Source organism: Salmo trutta, chromosome 5, assembly GCF_901001165.1.
Source record: "Salmo trutta chromosome 5, fSalTru1.1, whole genome shotgun sequence".
Classification (NCBI taxonomy): Eukaryota; Metazoa; Chordata; class Actinopteri; order Salmoniformes; family Salmonidae; genus Salmo; species Salmo trutta.
The window spans coordinates 4,302,082-4,315,708 of NC_042961.1; the positions used below are offsets into that span (position 1 = coordinate 4,302,082).

The following is a 13,627-nucleotide window of genomic DNA, read 5'->3' on the forward strand; positions in this document are numbered from 1 at the left end:
TGTGGGGAGGGGTTATATGGCTGTGGGGAGGGGTTATATGGCTGTGGGGAGGGGTTATATGGCTGTGGGTAGGGGTTATATGGCTGTGGGTTGGGGTTATATGGCTGTGGGTAGGGGGAGGGGTTATATGGCTGTGGGGAGGGGTTATATGGCTGTGGGGAGGGGTTATAAGGCTGTGGGGAGGGGTTATATGGCTGTGGGGAGGGGTTATATGGCTGTGGGGAGGGGTTATATGGCTGTGGGTAGGGGGAGGGGTTATATGGCTGTGGGTTGGGGTTATATGGCTGTGGGTAGGGGGGAGGGGTTATATGGCTGTGGGTTGGGGTTATATGGCTGTGGGGAGGGGTTATATGGCTGTGGGGTTATATGGCTGTGGGGAGGGTTATGGCTGTGGGGAGGGGTTATATGGCTGTGGGGAGGGGTTATATGGCTGTGGGGAGGGGTTATATGGCTGTGGGGAGGGGTTATATGGCTGTGGGGAGGGGTTATATGGCTGTGGGTAGGGGGAGGGGTTATATGGCTGTGGGTAGGGGGAGGGGTTATATGGCTGTGGGGAGGGGTTATATGGCTGTGGGGAGGGGTTATAAGGCTGTGGGGAGGGGTTATATGGCTGTGGGGAGGGGTTATATGGCTGTGGGGAGGGGTTATATGGCTGTGGGTAGGGGGAGGGGTTATATGGCTGTGGGTTGGGGTTATATGGCTGTGGGTAGGGGGAGGGGTTATATGGCTGTGGGTTGGGGTTATATGGCTGTGGGGAGGGGTTATATGGCTGTGGGGTTATATGGCTGTGGGGAGGGGTTATGGCTGTGGGGAGGGGTTATATGGCTGTGGGAGGGGTTATATGGCTGTGGGGAGGGGTTTATATGGCTGTGGGGAGGGGTTATATGGCTGTCGGGAGGGGTTATATGGCTGTGGGGAGGGGTTATATGGCTGTGGGGAGGGGTTATATGGCTGTGGGGAGGGGTTATATGGCTGTGGGGAGGGGTTATATGGCTGTGGGTTGGGGTTATATGGCTGTGGGGAGGGGTTATATGGCTGTGGGGAGGGGTTATATGGCTGTGGGTAGGGGTTATATGGCTGTGGGTAGGGGGAGGGGTTATATGGCTGTGGGTAGGGGTTATATGGCTGTGGGTAGGGGGAGGGGTTATATGGCTGTGGGGAGGGGTTATATGGCTGTGGGTAGGGGGAGGGGTTATATGGCTGTGGGTAGGGGGAGGGGTTATATGGCTGTGGGGAGGGGTTATATGGCTGTGGGTCTGCCTGTTATCTTGTTATCTTGGGGGGCTCAGATGCTTGACTGACACCTCATCCTTCATTCTCCTTCTTCAATCCTCTCAGGACAAGAAAGAAGAGAGAGGCACAGCTCTGCTGGGGCTGACCCTCAGAGGAATGCAGCTTTATCAGGTGTGTGTGTGTGTGGGGGGGGGGGGTTAATGTTGCTGTGTTTGAGGATGTGTGTGTGTGTGGTTAATGTTGCTGTGTTTGAGGATGTGTGTGTGTGTGTGGTTAATGTTGCTGTGTTTGAGGATATGTGTACCATCTGTCTACGTGTGTCCATGTGTGCGTCAGAGTGAATCTGCCCTCCTCTTACTATGCCCTCTACATCAACCATGTGAGGAATGTGTAGGTTATCCAGAAACAGCAGTAAAACATTGCATGGGCTGAGTCCAAATGACATCCTATTCCCTATATAGTGCACTACTTTTGACCAGAGCCTTATAGGTAGTAGTGCACTGTGTAGGGAATAGGGTGCCATTTAGGACAGAACCATGGGCTGGGGGCCATCCCACCTCAGCCTTTTGATTTGTCCGTCAGAGGCCATCTGTGAGGATTAGACACACACACACACACACACACACACACACTCTGGGAGGATTAGTTAGGGGTCTGGGGTCTGTAGTGATTTAAGGGGGTTGAGATGATTACATACCCAGTAGACTGTGGTGAGGTGGTGTGTGGTGAGGTTGTTTGAGGTGGTGTGTGGTGAGGTTGTTTGAGGTGGTGTGAGGTGAGGTTGTGAGGTGGTGTGAGGTGGTGTGAGGTGAGGTGGTGTGAGGTGAGGTGGTGTGAGGTGAGGTGGTGTGTGAGGGGAGATGGTGAGGTGTGAGGTGAGAGACTGTGAGGACCTATCAGGTCTCTTGGTCTAAACAAGGTCCAGATGGTCCACTGAAAAGGAGAGAAACACATGTTGGATTGTACCACTTCCTGTCAAGCCAAACCTGTAATGTTTTCTTTAAAACCTTTTACATGATACAATCTGGACTTGTGAATAAAGTATGAATCTCTCAAAATGCTCACGAAGACCAGCCCTTTGACACCACAGAAGCTCACTATTTGGCAAAACACCAAAAAGATGATTTTGACCCAATGAGTTTGGTTCATACTTTAAAACTGTTTATTAATGATTTACTACATATGAACTAATGATTCACTGTCCATATAAGCTACTAATAAACCCTTCAATGGAAGTGTAACCAATGTCTTTTGTCTTTGCAATGTGTGTGTCATTTCCTCAGGAGGCGGACAACATCCGCCAGCTTCTCTATGATTTCCCCTGGTCCAACGTGGGACGACTCACCTTCCTGGTACCCTCCACTTTATATTAACATATGTAAAGTGACTTCCTGTACAGTGAGTGCATGCATTGTTAGTGGAGGTGTATGTGATCCTGGTGGGAGTTGAACCCACAGCCTTGGCCTTACTAACGCCATGCTCTTATCTTCCCATTGTCTTTTAAATGAAGTGGTATTAGAATGATTATTTAATGAGGGTTTTAAATACACTGAGCTGTGTAGGATTCCACCATGTCCTCCTGTCCTCAGGGTTACATTTTACATTGACATTTTAATCATTTAGTAGACACTCTTATCCAGAGCAACTTACATGAGCAATTAAGGTTAAGTCCCTTGCTCAAGGGTACAGACAGATTTTTCACCTAGTCAGCTTGGGGATTCGAACCAGCAACCTTTCAGTCACTGGCCCAATGCTCTTAACCGCGAGGCTACCTGCTCTTAACCGCGAGGCTACCTGCTCTTAACCGCTAGGCTACCTGCTCTTAACCGCGAGGCTACCTGCTCTTAACCGCGAGGCTACCTGCTCTTAACCGCGAGGCTACCTGCTCTTAACCGCGAGGCTACCTGCTCTTAACCGCTAGGCTACCTGCTCTTAACCGCGAGGCTACCTGCTCTTAACCGCGAGGCTACCTGCTCTTAACCGCTAGGCTACCTGCTCTTAACCGCGAGGCTACCTGCTCTTAACCGCTAGGCTACCTGCTCTTAACCGCTAGGCTACCTGCTCTTAACCGCTAGGCTACCTGCTCTTAACCGCTAGGCTACCTGCTCTTAACCGCTAGGCTACCTGCTCTTAACCGCTAGGCTACCTGCTCTTACCGCTAGGCTACCTGCTCTTAACCTCTAGGCTACCTGCTCTCTAACCGCTAGGCTACCTGCTCTTAACCGCTAGGCTACCTGCTCTTAACCGCTAGGCTACCTGCTCTTAACCGCTAGGCTACCTGCTCTTAACCGCTAGGCTACCTGCTCTTAACCCGAGGCTACCTGCTCTTAACCGCTAGGCTACCTGCTCTTAACCGCTAGGCTACCTGCTCTTAACCGCAAGGCTACCTGCTCTTAACCGCGAGGCTACTGCTCTTAAACCCCCGCGATGGCTACCTGCTCTTAACCGCGAGGCTACCTGCTCTTAACCGCGAGGCTACCTGCTCTACCGCGAGGCTACCTGCTCTTAACCGCGAGGCTACCTGCTCTTAACCGCTAGGCTACCTGCTCTTAACCGCGAGGCTACCTGCTCTTAACCGCGAGGCTACCTGCTCTTAACCGCTAGGCTACCTGCTCTTAACCGCGAGGCTACCTGCTCTTAACCGCGAGGCTACCTGCTCTTAACCGCTAGGCTACCTGCTCTTAACCGCTAGGCTACCTGCTCTTAACCGCTAGGCTACCTGCTCTTAACCGCTAGGCTACCTGCTCTTAACCGCGAGGCTACCTGCTCTTAACCGCTAGGCTACCTGCTCTTAACCGCTAGGCTACCTGCTCTTAACCGCTAGGCTACCTGCTCTTAACCGCTAGGCTACCTGCTCTTAACCGCGAGGCTACCTGCTCTTAACCGCTAGGCTACCTGCTCTTAACCGCTAGGCTACCTGCTCTTAACCGCGAGGCTACCTGCTCTTAACCGCGAGGCTACCTGCTCTTAACCGCTAGGCTACCTGCTCTTAACCGCTAGGCTACCTGCTCTTAACCGCTAGGCTACCTGCTCTTAACCGCTAGGCTACCTGCTCTTAACCGCTAGGCTACCTGCCGCCTAGTGTTCTTACTCAATCTACCTGGTCAAATAAATCAATAAATAATGATGTCATCGTGTTGCCCTCCCTTCTCCTGTTCCTTCAGGGGAAGAAATTTGAGATCCAGCCAGATGGTCTGCCGTCGGCCAGGAAGCTGGTCTACTACACTGGGTCTCCGTTCCGCTCGCGCCACCTCCTCCTGCACCTTAGCAACAGCCACCGACTCTACCTCAGTCTCCAGCCTGCCCTCAAACACCTCCGACAGCTGGAGGACAGCGAGGGTGAGTGGGGAGGGAGGGAGGGAGGGAGGGAGAGGAGGGTAATGTGTTTCAGAGTGATTAGAGATGAGGTCGAATGGTTATCTGTGGAGTAACACGATAACTAATGTTCTTGATTGCATTTACATTTTAATCTGTTTGAAGCCAAATTTCCACAGTGTTTCTCCTCTCTTCACCTCTCCTCTATTCTCTCCTCTATTCTCCTCCCCTCTGTTTTCCTCTCCTCTGTGAATTAATGGCTTAATTTGAACATTCTCCCCTCTCTGTCCTCCTCCCCTCTCTGTCCTCCTCCCCTCTCTGTCCCCCTCCCCTCTCTGTCCCCCTCCCCTCTCTGTCCCCCTCCCCTCTCTGTCCCCCTCCCCTCTCTGTCCTCCTCCCCTCTCTGTCCCCCTCCAGAGAAGAAGCGCTACAGGGAGTCGTACATCAGTGATGACCTGGATCTAGACCCTCCAGGGGGCAGCGAGGGGGGCAGCCCCGGCCTGTCCCGACACTCTACCTCCAGCTCGGGCATTGAGGCAGATCGCGATGCGACACGGAAACACAGCAGCATCTCCATGGAGGACGAGACTGGGCTGCGGAAGAGGATGGAGAAGTGTTTCAGTTCGGCGGCGAGTCACGGGAGTTCTCACACTTCGGGCGTGGACACGGGCAGCAAAGCACGCACTGATGAAGAGGAGTGGCAGGAAGAAGGTGAGAGAGGTTAGAGTTTAAGGTATCAGTCGACGCGTGTGTGTGTGTGTGTGTGTGTGTGTGTGTGTGTGTGTGTGTATGACAGACAGACAGACAGACAGACAGAAAGTGGCAGTCTGAGTGTGTATCTGATGCAGCTTGATCCATTGTCTTAGGTCAGGCGGTCTCACTCCTACGCAATGTATGGTGTCCATCCACTCTACCCGGAGTGGGTGAAAACAAGCTTTTGTGATGAAATTTAACTTCCTTGTGTTATGAAATACATTTGACCACGACAAATATGATTCTTCGTGTTCTGAATGGTTCAGTGGGGTCTTTCTCTAACGTATCATTCATATTATTATACCCAACATGTTGGATTCCTTTCTCTAACGTATCATTCATATTATTATACCCAACATGTTGGATTCCTTTCTCTAATGTATCATTCATATTATTAACAGTATAACATGTTGGATTCCTTTCTCTAACGTATCATTCATATTATTAACAGTATACCCAACATGTTGGATTGTGTAACCTAATACATCCAACAATAAGCCCTGAGCTCTGACAGAGCGGTGCAGCTCTCTGTTGTGGTGGTTGTCTGCAATGTTGTTTCTGCAGGTCACCAAAAGCACAATTAACATCATGAGCTGAAATAAATGTTCCTTTGACATTTCACAGATACTCTTGTTTTTGTGATAAATCTTTCAAAACGAACAGGAACTTCACATTTAATATGAACCGTGTGTAGTAAAATACGTAATACTATATGTCTCAGAATCGATATCTATCTTACCTCTATATTGTTATGTCCTCTGGATTTGAGAAGAAAGATGACAAGTTCAACGGTGAGCCCGTCTGTAGAGGTCAACGGTGAGCCCGTCTGTAGAGTTCAACGGTGAGCCCGTCTGTAGAGTTCAACGGTGAGCCCGTCTGTAGAGTTCAACGGTGAGCCCGTCTGTAGAGTTCAACGGTGAGCCCGTCTGTAGAGTTCAACGGTGAGCCCGTCTGTAGAGTTCAACGGTGAGCCCGTCTGTAGAGTTCAACGGTGAGCCCGTCTGTAGAGTTCAACGGTGAGCCCGTCTGTAGAGTTCAACGGTGAGCCCGTCTGTAGAGTTCAACGGTGAGCCCGTCTGTAGAGGTCAACGGTGAGCCCGTCTGTAGAGGTCAACGGTGAGCCCGTCTGTAGAGGTCAACGGTGAGCCCGTCTGTAGAGGTCAACGGTGAGCCCGTCTGTAGAGGTCAACGGTGAGCCCGTCTGTAGAGGTCAACGGTGAGCCCGTCTGTAGAGGTCAACGGTGAGCCCGTCTGTAGAGGTCAACGGTGAGCCCGTCTGTAGAGGTCAACGGTGAGCCCGTCTGTAGAGGTCAACGGTGAGCCCGTCTGTAGAGGTCAACGGTGAGCCCGTCAGTGGGTCTTAATTCTGACACGATGCTATTCTCCTGATTTATGACCACGTTTTCTTCTCTGGCCTCCATTGATTTAGTCGCCCTGATCTTGACCATCCTAAAAGGGTAAAAACTCCAATAAGTTTGGAACGGATTATGATAGAGACATGAGGTTAGAACCATTGGTTTTCTTAGAGGATTATCTACACAATTAACATAGTTTTTTTGATTGGACACCCTACTAGTCTCAATCACTCAGCATAAAGATGGGTGTAGAAAATCTGCCATGTTACTTTGAGTCATCATAAGTGGAGCAACAGCAACAACATGATTTGTCAGTGTTCAGGAATTCAGTGTTCTGGAAGTATGTTACTGGCATTCATCTGTCTTATCTTCTCAAACGTTTTAAAGATAAAGATTATGCAAAGATGTTTTACTCCCATCCTCCCACAGCCCACAGAATGACCTGTTTATGGTCTGCTGCCCTGTTACCCAATACACACACACACACACACACACACACACACACACATACCTGCGGTTTAGAGTAAATACTCCATGTTCAGTTAACTGTGGCTGCGTTCCAATATCCACACTAGAATACCACTTACAATGCTTGCCAACTACTTTGCTTAATTCTACATGTATGTTAGTGTGGTTATTAGAACAAAGACAGTTTTATTTATGGATTCATTCCTCTGTTCTGAATACTCTTTCCATCACACAGACTGACCAGGTGAATCACAGTGAAAGCTATGATCCTTTATTGATGTCACCTGTTGTGTATATCTCTTCATTCTAAGTGGAATAATACTGGACACATCGATCGTTCATTCAAAAGTAGTAATTCCACTAAGTATTCTGCTTCTCCTCTCCAGAGACCCAGCAGGCCAGTGTGGACAGCCCAGGAGAGGTTTCCGTGGACGACCCAGAGGAAATGCTGAGATTGGCTGAGCTGATTGAGGGCGTGTCAGTTGATTGTCCTGTGCTCACCTCAGAGACTCATTGTGAAGGTGGGTGAGGTTGATTGTCCCGTGCTCACCTCAGAGACTCATTGTGAAGGTGAGTGAGGTTGATGGTCCCGTGCTCACCTCAGAGACTCATTGTGAAGGTGAGTGAGGTTGATTGTCCTGTGCTCACCTCAGGAGACTCATTGTGAAGGTGTGTGAGGTTGATGGTCCCGTGCTCACCTCAGACTCATTGTGAAGGTGAGTGAGGTTGATTGGCCCGTGCTCACCTCAGAGACTCATTGTGAAGGTGAGTGAGGTTGATTGGCCCGTGCTCACCTCAGAGACTCATTGTGAAGGTGAGTGAGGTTGATTGGCCCGTGCTCACCTCAGAGACTCATTGTGAAGGTGAGTGAGGTTGATTGGCCCGTGCTCACCTCAGAGACTCATTGTGAAGGTGAGTGAGGTTGATTGGCCCGTGCTCACCTCAGAGACTCATTGTGAAGGTGAGTGAGGTTGATTGGCCCGTGCTCACCTCAGAGACTCATTGTGAAGGTGAGTGAGGTTGATTGTCCCGTGCTCACCTCAGAGACTCATTGTGAAGGTGAGTGAGGTTGATTGTCCCGTGCTCACCTCAGAGACTCATTGTGAAGGTGAGTGAGGTTGATTGTCCTGTGCTCACCTCAGAGACTCATTGTGAAGGTGAGTGAGGTTGATTGGCCCGTGCTCACCTCAGAGACTCATTGTGAAGGTGAGTGAGGTTGATTGTCCCGTGCTCACCTCAGAGACTCATTGTGAAGGTGAGTGAGGTTGATTGTCCTGTGCTCACCTCAGAGACTCATTGTGAAGGTGAGTGAGGTTGATTGTCCTGTGCTCACCTCAGAGACTCATTGTGAAGGTGAGTCAGGTTGGAAGCTATGAGTTCTTATCACATTATATTGTAAGTATTTTAACAACATATAGGACATTAGAGAAGTGTTTTGAATAACGTACAACCAAAACTTGCATTTGTTCTATCTATCTATCTTTCTTTCTTTCTATCTATCTATCTAGGGGAAGAACTACTGCTACTAGTTTAACTAGTTGTACAGAGACTTTAGCAGAGACTTTAGCAGAGATGAGATTTTGTTCATAAAGAACATTACAATTGAGTCTCATATGCCATCTAGTGGCCTGGGAATGATATGATATTATTTCAGATTCTCGCATCCTGAAATGAAATGTGAGTGTAAAATGGAGTCCAAATACCTGCCTCTATCTGACTACAGTGATGTCATTTTAACAGGATTCAATGGGGATCAGGTAGACAGAGATGAATACCTGGTGACACTACGCAGCAAAGATACCCTGGGACAGGTAAGACCCCTATCCTCCTCCTCGATCTTCCTCTTCTTCCTCCTCCTCCTTTCTCAGGATACTCCATGTTTCCTCACCTTCTATCTCTTATTACTTTCATAAACTCACTCTCTCTCTTTCTCTCTCTCTGTATTGCAGATCCTGAAGTCAAGATCCCATTGCGTGGACCGCCACAGCCAGAGTCTGGATGACGTTCGCCTCTTCCCCCCTACCGCCCCCCTCGGCACGACTCTACCCCCTGACTCCTCCCACAGCTACACCTTTGGCCTGCCCCTCCCGGACTCCCAGAGTAACGCTAAGAGCCCCCCAGGGTGTAACAACGGGGGCTACTACCTCCCCCTCCACTGCCCGGCTAAGGGCACCTTCTATGGACACAGGTCTATGAACTGCCTGTCCCTGGATCTACTGGGAGATGAACAGCTGTTGGAGTTTATACTGTAGAACAACACAGAGGACCAATGTCCTTCTTCAAGACCTATTCTCTACCTACATCCCCCTCCAATGAAACTGTGGGATACAGGGGAGTGGCTGCATGCAGCAAGAGTTCTAACTGTAGAATGTAATGTTTTTACACTACCGGGCCGAACGGAACTGGCCTGGTTACATCAAGGAGCACCGATACCGTTCTGTCAACACCAATACCCTTTTCACACTACTGAACCAGGCCTTGCCGAACTGTACTGTGCTGGCCTGGTTACATCAAGGACCATGGATGGCCTCTTCAAGCCTGTGCTCTACTGTATGAGTCAGATACAGGGGAGAGACTGCACAGAGATGTTGGAGGACTTCGTGGACCTATAAGAGGAGAGAACAAGTCTGACGTTGATTGGTATTGGTAGCATTCATTGTGAAACGGAAGGAGGCCATTGCCTTCAATAATCATCCCAATACAGACCATAGTCTACATATTTATTGAACATGTTTGACACCATTTTTGTTTACTTTGTACATATTTTCAACTATTTTACTATATTTTTTACTTTGAGGTACTAACACATTGTAACCATAACAATAGCTGTAAATTATACACAGCTGTATGTAAATAGGGGTGAACATTGCATTTCTTCAGTTAGTTAGTTTCTTAATTGGTGTTTGTGAATCGTGGCATAGTTTGAACCAGGAGTATCTCTAGAAGTACTTTATGGTCTGTTGTGAAGAGCAAAGGACTTTACTGCACGTTGACATCCTGTGTACATTTAAATGTATCATCATTACATTATTAAAAATAACCAACAGCATTTTTAGTCTTATGTTTTGCATTTGTTTCCCTTGTATGTCAGTTTGTCTATAAAAAAAGAATGCTCTGAAATGATCACACATATACACGATTGTGTATTTTGTCACGATAATATTTTATGATATTACAAGGCTGCTATAGCTGCAACAATGTATTGTCCTTGTTTTTTTATACAAAACGCAAAAAATGTCATTGTAAAAAACAGTTAACATGCTTGGACTGTTTGTCAATATTACATTCACTCCTGTGTCAAACTACCTTTCTATTAAATATATTTCCAAATATTTTCTTTCTATACTAATACGTTTTTACTTTCTAAGTAGAGCAGCACATTATTATGTACTATGAACTATTTCTGTGATTGTCTTCATTCATACACTGGAATGATTATATAAATAAAGCAATGACAAAGAATCTCTCTGTATGTTGTTCAACACACATATTGGGGTCAAATCAAATGTGATTGGTCACATACACATATTTAGCAGATGTTATTGCGGGTGGAGTGAAATGCTTGTGTTCCTAGTTCCTACGGTGCTGTATTATCTAACAATACACATGTTACCTCCTATATTGGTCCGTTACCTCTTTGTTACTATAGTGTGTAACTGGTGCACTTTGGATTAGATACAATAAGCCAGAATCCTGATCTGACGAGGTTATGATCTCTTTATTTTGATACATTACAGTATATGGCAGTGGTATTCAAAGTCGGTTGCGACCCCTAGTGGGGTTGAGGGGGAACTGCAGTGGTGTCGCCAAACAAACATTTAAGAGTAGGGATTATTGTATGGGACAATATACAACGTTATTGAGAGATATTTAGAAACTGTTATTTGATTAAATGTATTTACTGGTTTCTTTTCATTTTGATAAGAGATAAATGTTATGAATTGAAGATTATTTGATGTAAAAATCGAATGTACTGATTTTAAGGTCATGAGTTTGAAATTATATTTACATTTACGTCATTTAGCAGACACTCTTATCCAGAGCGACTTACAAATTGGTGCATTCACCTTATGATATCCAGTGGAACAACCACTTTACAATAGTACATCTATATTATTTTTTTTGGGGGGGGGGGGGGTTAGAAGGATTACTTTATCCTATCCCAGCTATTCCTTAAAGAGGTGGGGCATGGGGTGATGTCATTACGAAATGATCGTGAAAAAAATTTGGTCCCCAGAAATTCTGGCAGAAAAAATGGGGTTCCTGCTGAAAACGTTTGAACGTCACTGGTCTATGGTCTTAATACTAATCAGTCTGATGTCCTGCCTCAATCACCCAACACAATCAGTCTGATGTCCTGCCTCAACCACTCAACACAATCAGTCTGACTGTCCTGCCTCAACCACTCAACACAATCAGTCTGACTGTCCTGCCTCAACCACCCAACACAATCAGTCTGACTGTCCTGCCTCAACCACCCAACACAATCAGTCTGACTGTCCTGCCTCAACCACCCAACACAATCAGTCTGACTGTCCTGCCTCAACCACCCAACACAATCAGTCTGACTGTCCTGCCTCAACCACTCAACACAATCAGTCTGATGTCCTGCCTCAACCACCCAACACAATCAGTCTGACTGTCCTGCCTCAACCACCCAACACAATCAGTCTGACTGTCCTGCCTCAACCACCCAACACAATCAGTCTGATGTCCTGCCTCAACCACCCAACACAATCAGTCTGACTGTCCTGCCTCAACCACCCAACACAATCAGTCTGTCCTGCCTCAACCACCCAACACAATCAGTCTGATGTCCTGCCTCAACCACCCAACACAATCAGTCTGTCCTGCCTCAACCACCCAACACAATCAGTCTGACTGTCCTGCCTCAACCACCCAACACAATCAGTCTGTCCTGCCTCAACCACCCAACACAATCAGTCTGATGTCCTGCCTCAACCACCCAACACAATCAGTCTGACTGTCCTGCCTCAACCACCCAACACAATCAGTCTGACTGTCCTGCCTCAACCACTCAACACAATCAGTCTGACTGTCCTGCCTCAACCACCCAACACAATCAGTCTGTCCTGCCTCAACCACCCAACACAATCAGTCTGACTGTCCTGCCTCAACCACCCAACACAATCAGTCTGTCCTGCCTCAACCACCCAACACAATCAGTCTGATGTCCTGCCTCAACCACCCAACACAATCAGTCTGATGTCCTGCCTCAACCACCCAACACAATCAGTCTGATGTCCTGCCTCAACCACCCAACACAATCAGTCTGTCCTGCCTCAACCACCCAACACAATCAGTCTGATGTCCTGCCTCAACCACTCAACACAATCAGTCTGACTGTCCTGCCTCAACCACCCAACACAATCAGTCTGATGTCCTGCCTCAACCACCCAACACAATCAGTCTGACTGTCCTGCCTCAACCACTCAACACAATCAGTCTGACTGTCCTGCCTCAACCACCCAACACAATCAGTCTGTCCTGCCTCAACCACCCAACACAATCAGTCTGATGTCCTGCCTCAACCACCCAACACAATCAGTCTGACTGTCCTGCCTCAACCACCCAACACAATCAGTCTGTCCTGCCTCAACCACCCAACACAATCAGTCTGACTGTCCTGCCTCAACCACCCAACACAATCAGTCTGACTGTCCTGCCTCAACCACTCAACACAATCAGTCTGACTGTCCTGCCTCAACCACCCAACACAATCAGTCTGTCCTGCCTCAACCACCCAACACAATCAGTCTGACTGTCCTGCCTCAACCACCCAACACAATCAGTCTGACTGTCCTGCCTCAACCACCCAACACAATCAGTCTGATGTCCTGCCTCAACCACCCAACACAATCAGTCTGACTGTCCTGCCTCAACCACCCAACACAATCAGTCTGTCCTGCCTCAACCACCCAACACAATCAGTCTGATGTCCTGCCTCAACCACGCAACACAATCAGTCTGACTGTCCTGCCTCAACCACCCAACACAATCAGTCTGACTGTCCTGCCTCAACCACCCAACACAATCAGTCTAACTGTCCTGCCTCAACCACCCAACACAATCAGTCTGATGTCCTGCCTCGACCACCCAAGACAATCAGTCTGACTGTCCTGCCTCAACCACCCAACACAATCAGTCTGATGTCCTGCCTCGACCACCCAACACAATCAGTCTGACTGTCCTGCCTCAACCACCTAACACAATCAGTCTGACTGTCCTGCCTCAACCAATCAACACAATCAGTCTGATGTCCTGCCTCAACCACCCAACACAATCAGTCTGATGTCCTGCCTCAACCACCCAACACAATCAGTCTGTCCTGCATGTTGCACCAAGTGCACCTGCCATTAATAGAGCGAGAGGAAGAGAGGGGGAAAGATTTTGTATCTGACAATAATTATTTTGGGTTCCTGAGTGGTGCAGTGGTCTAAGGCACTACATCTCAGTGCTAGAGGCATCACTGCAGTACCTGG

At 48.1% G+C, this 13,627-nt stretch overlaps 1 protein-coding gene across 3 annotated transcripts in view; it reads left to right on the forward strand.

Annotated features, from left to right (window-relative positions):
* LOC115193531 (FERM domain-containing protein 6) overlaps positions 1-10,586 on the forward strand; it is a 42,523-nt gene extending 31,937 nt beyond the window's left edge. The window contains exons 9-15 of one of the 3 annotated variants that reach the window (XM_029752240.1): positions 1,339-1,404; positions 2,517-2,585; positions 4,398-4,572; positions 4,966-5,259; positions 7,490-7,645; positions 8,865-8,935; positions 9,074-10,586. In XM_029752240.1, the coding sequence (XP_029608100.1) occupies positions 1,339-1,404; positions 2,517-2,585; positions 4,398-4,572; positions 4,966-5,259; positions 7,490-7,645; positions 8,865-8,935; positions 9,074-9,376 (1,134 nt within the window). In that variant the 3' untranslated portion in view covers positions 9,377-10,586. The remainder of the gene's footprint in view (positions 1-1,338; positions 1,405-2,516; positions 2,586-4,397; positions 4,573-4,965; positions 5,260-7,489; positions 7,646-8,864; positions 8,936-9,073) is intronic. The other 2 variants (XM_029752241.1, XM_029752242.1) reach the window with 2 other exon arrangements.
* Positions 10,587-13,627: the final 3,041 nt, after the last annotated feature.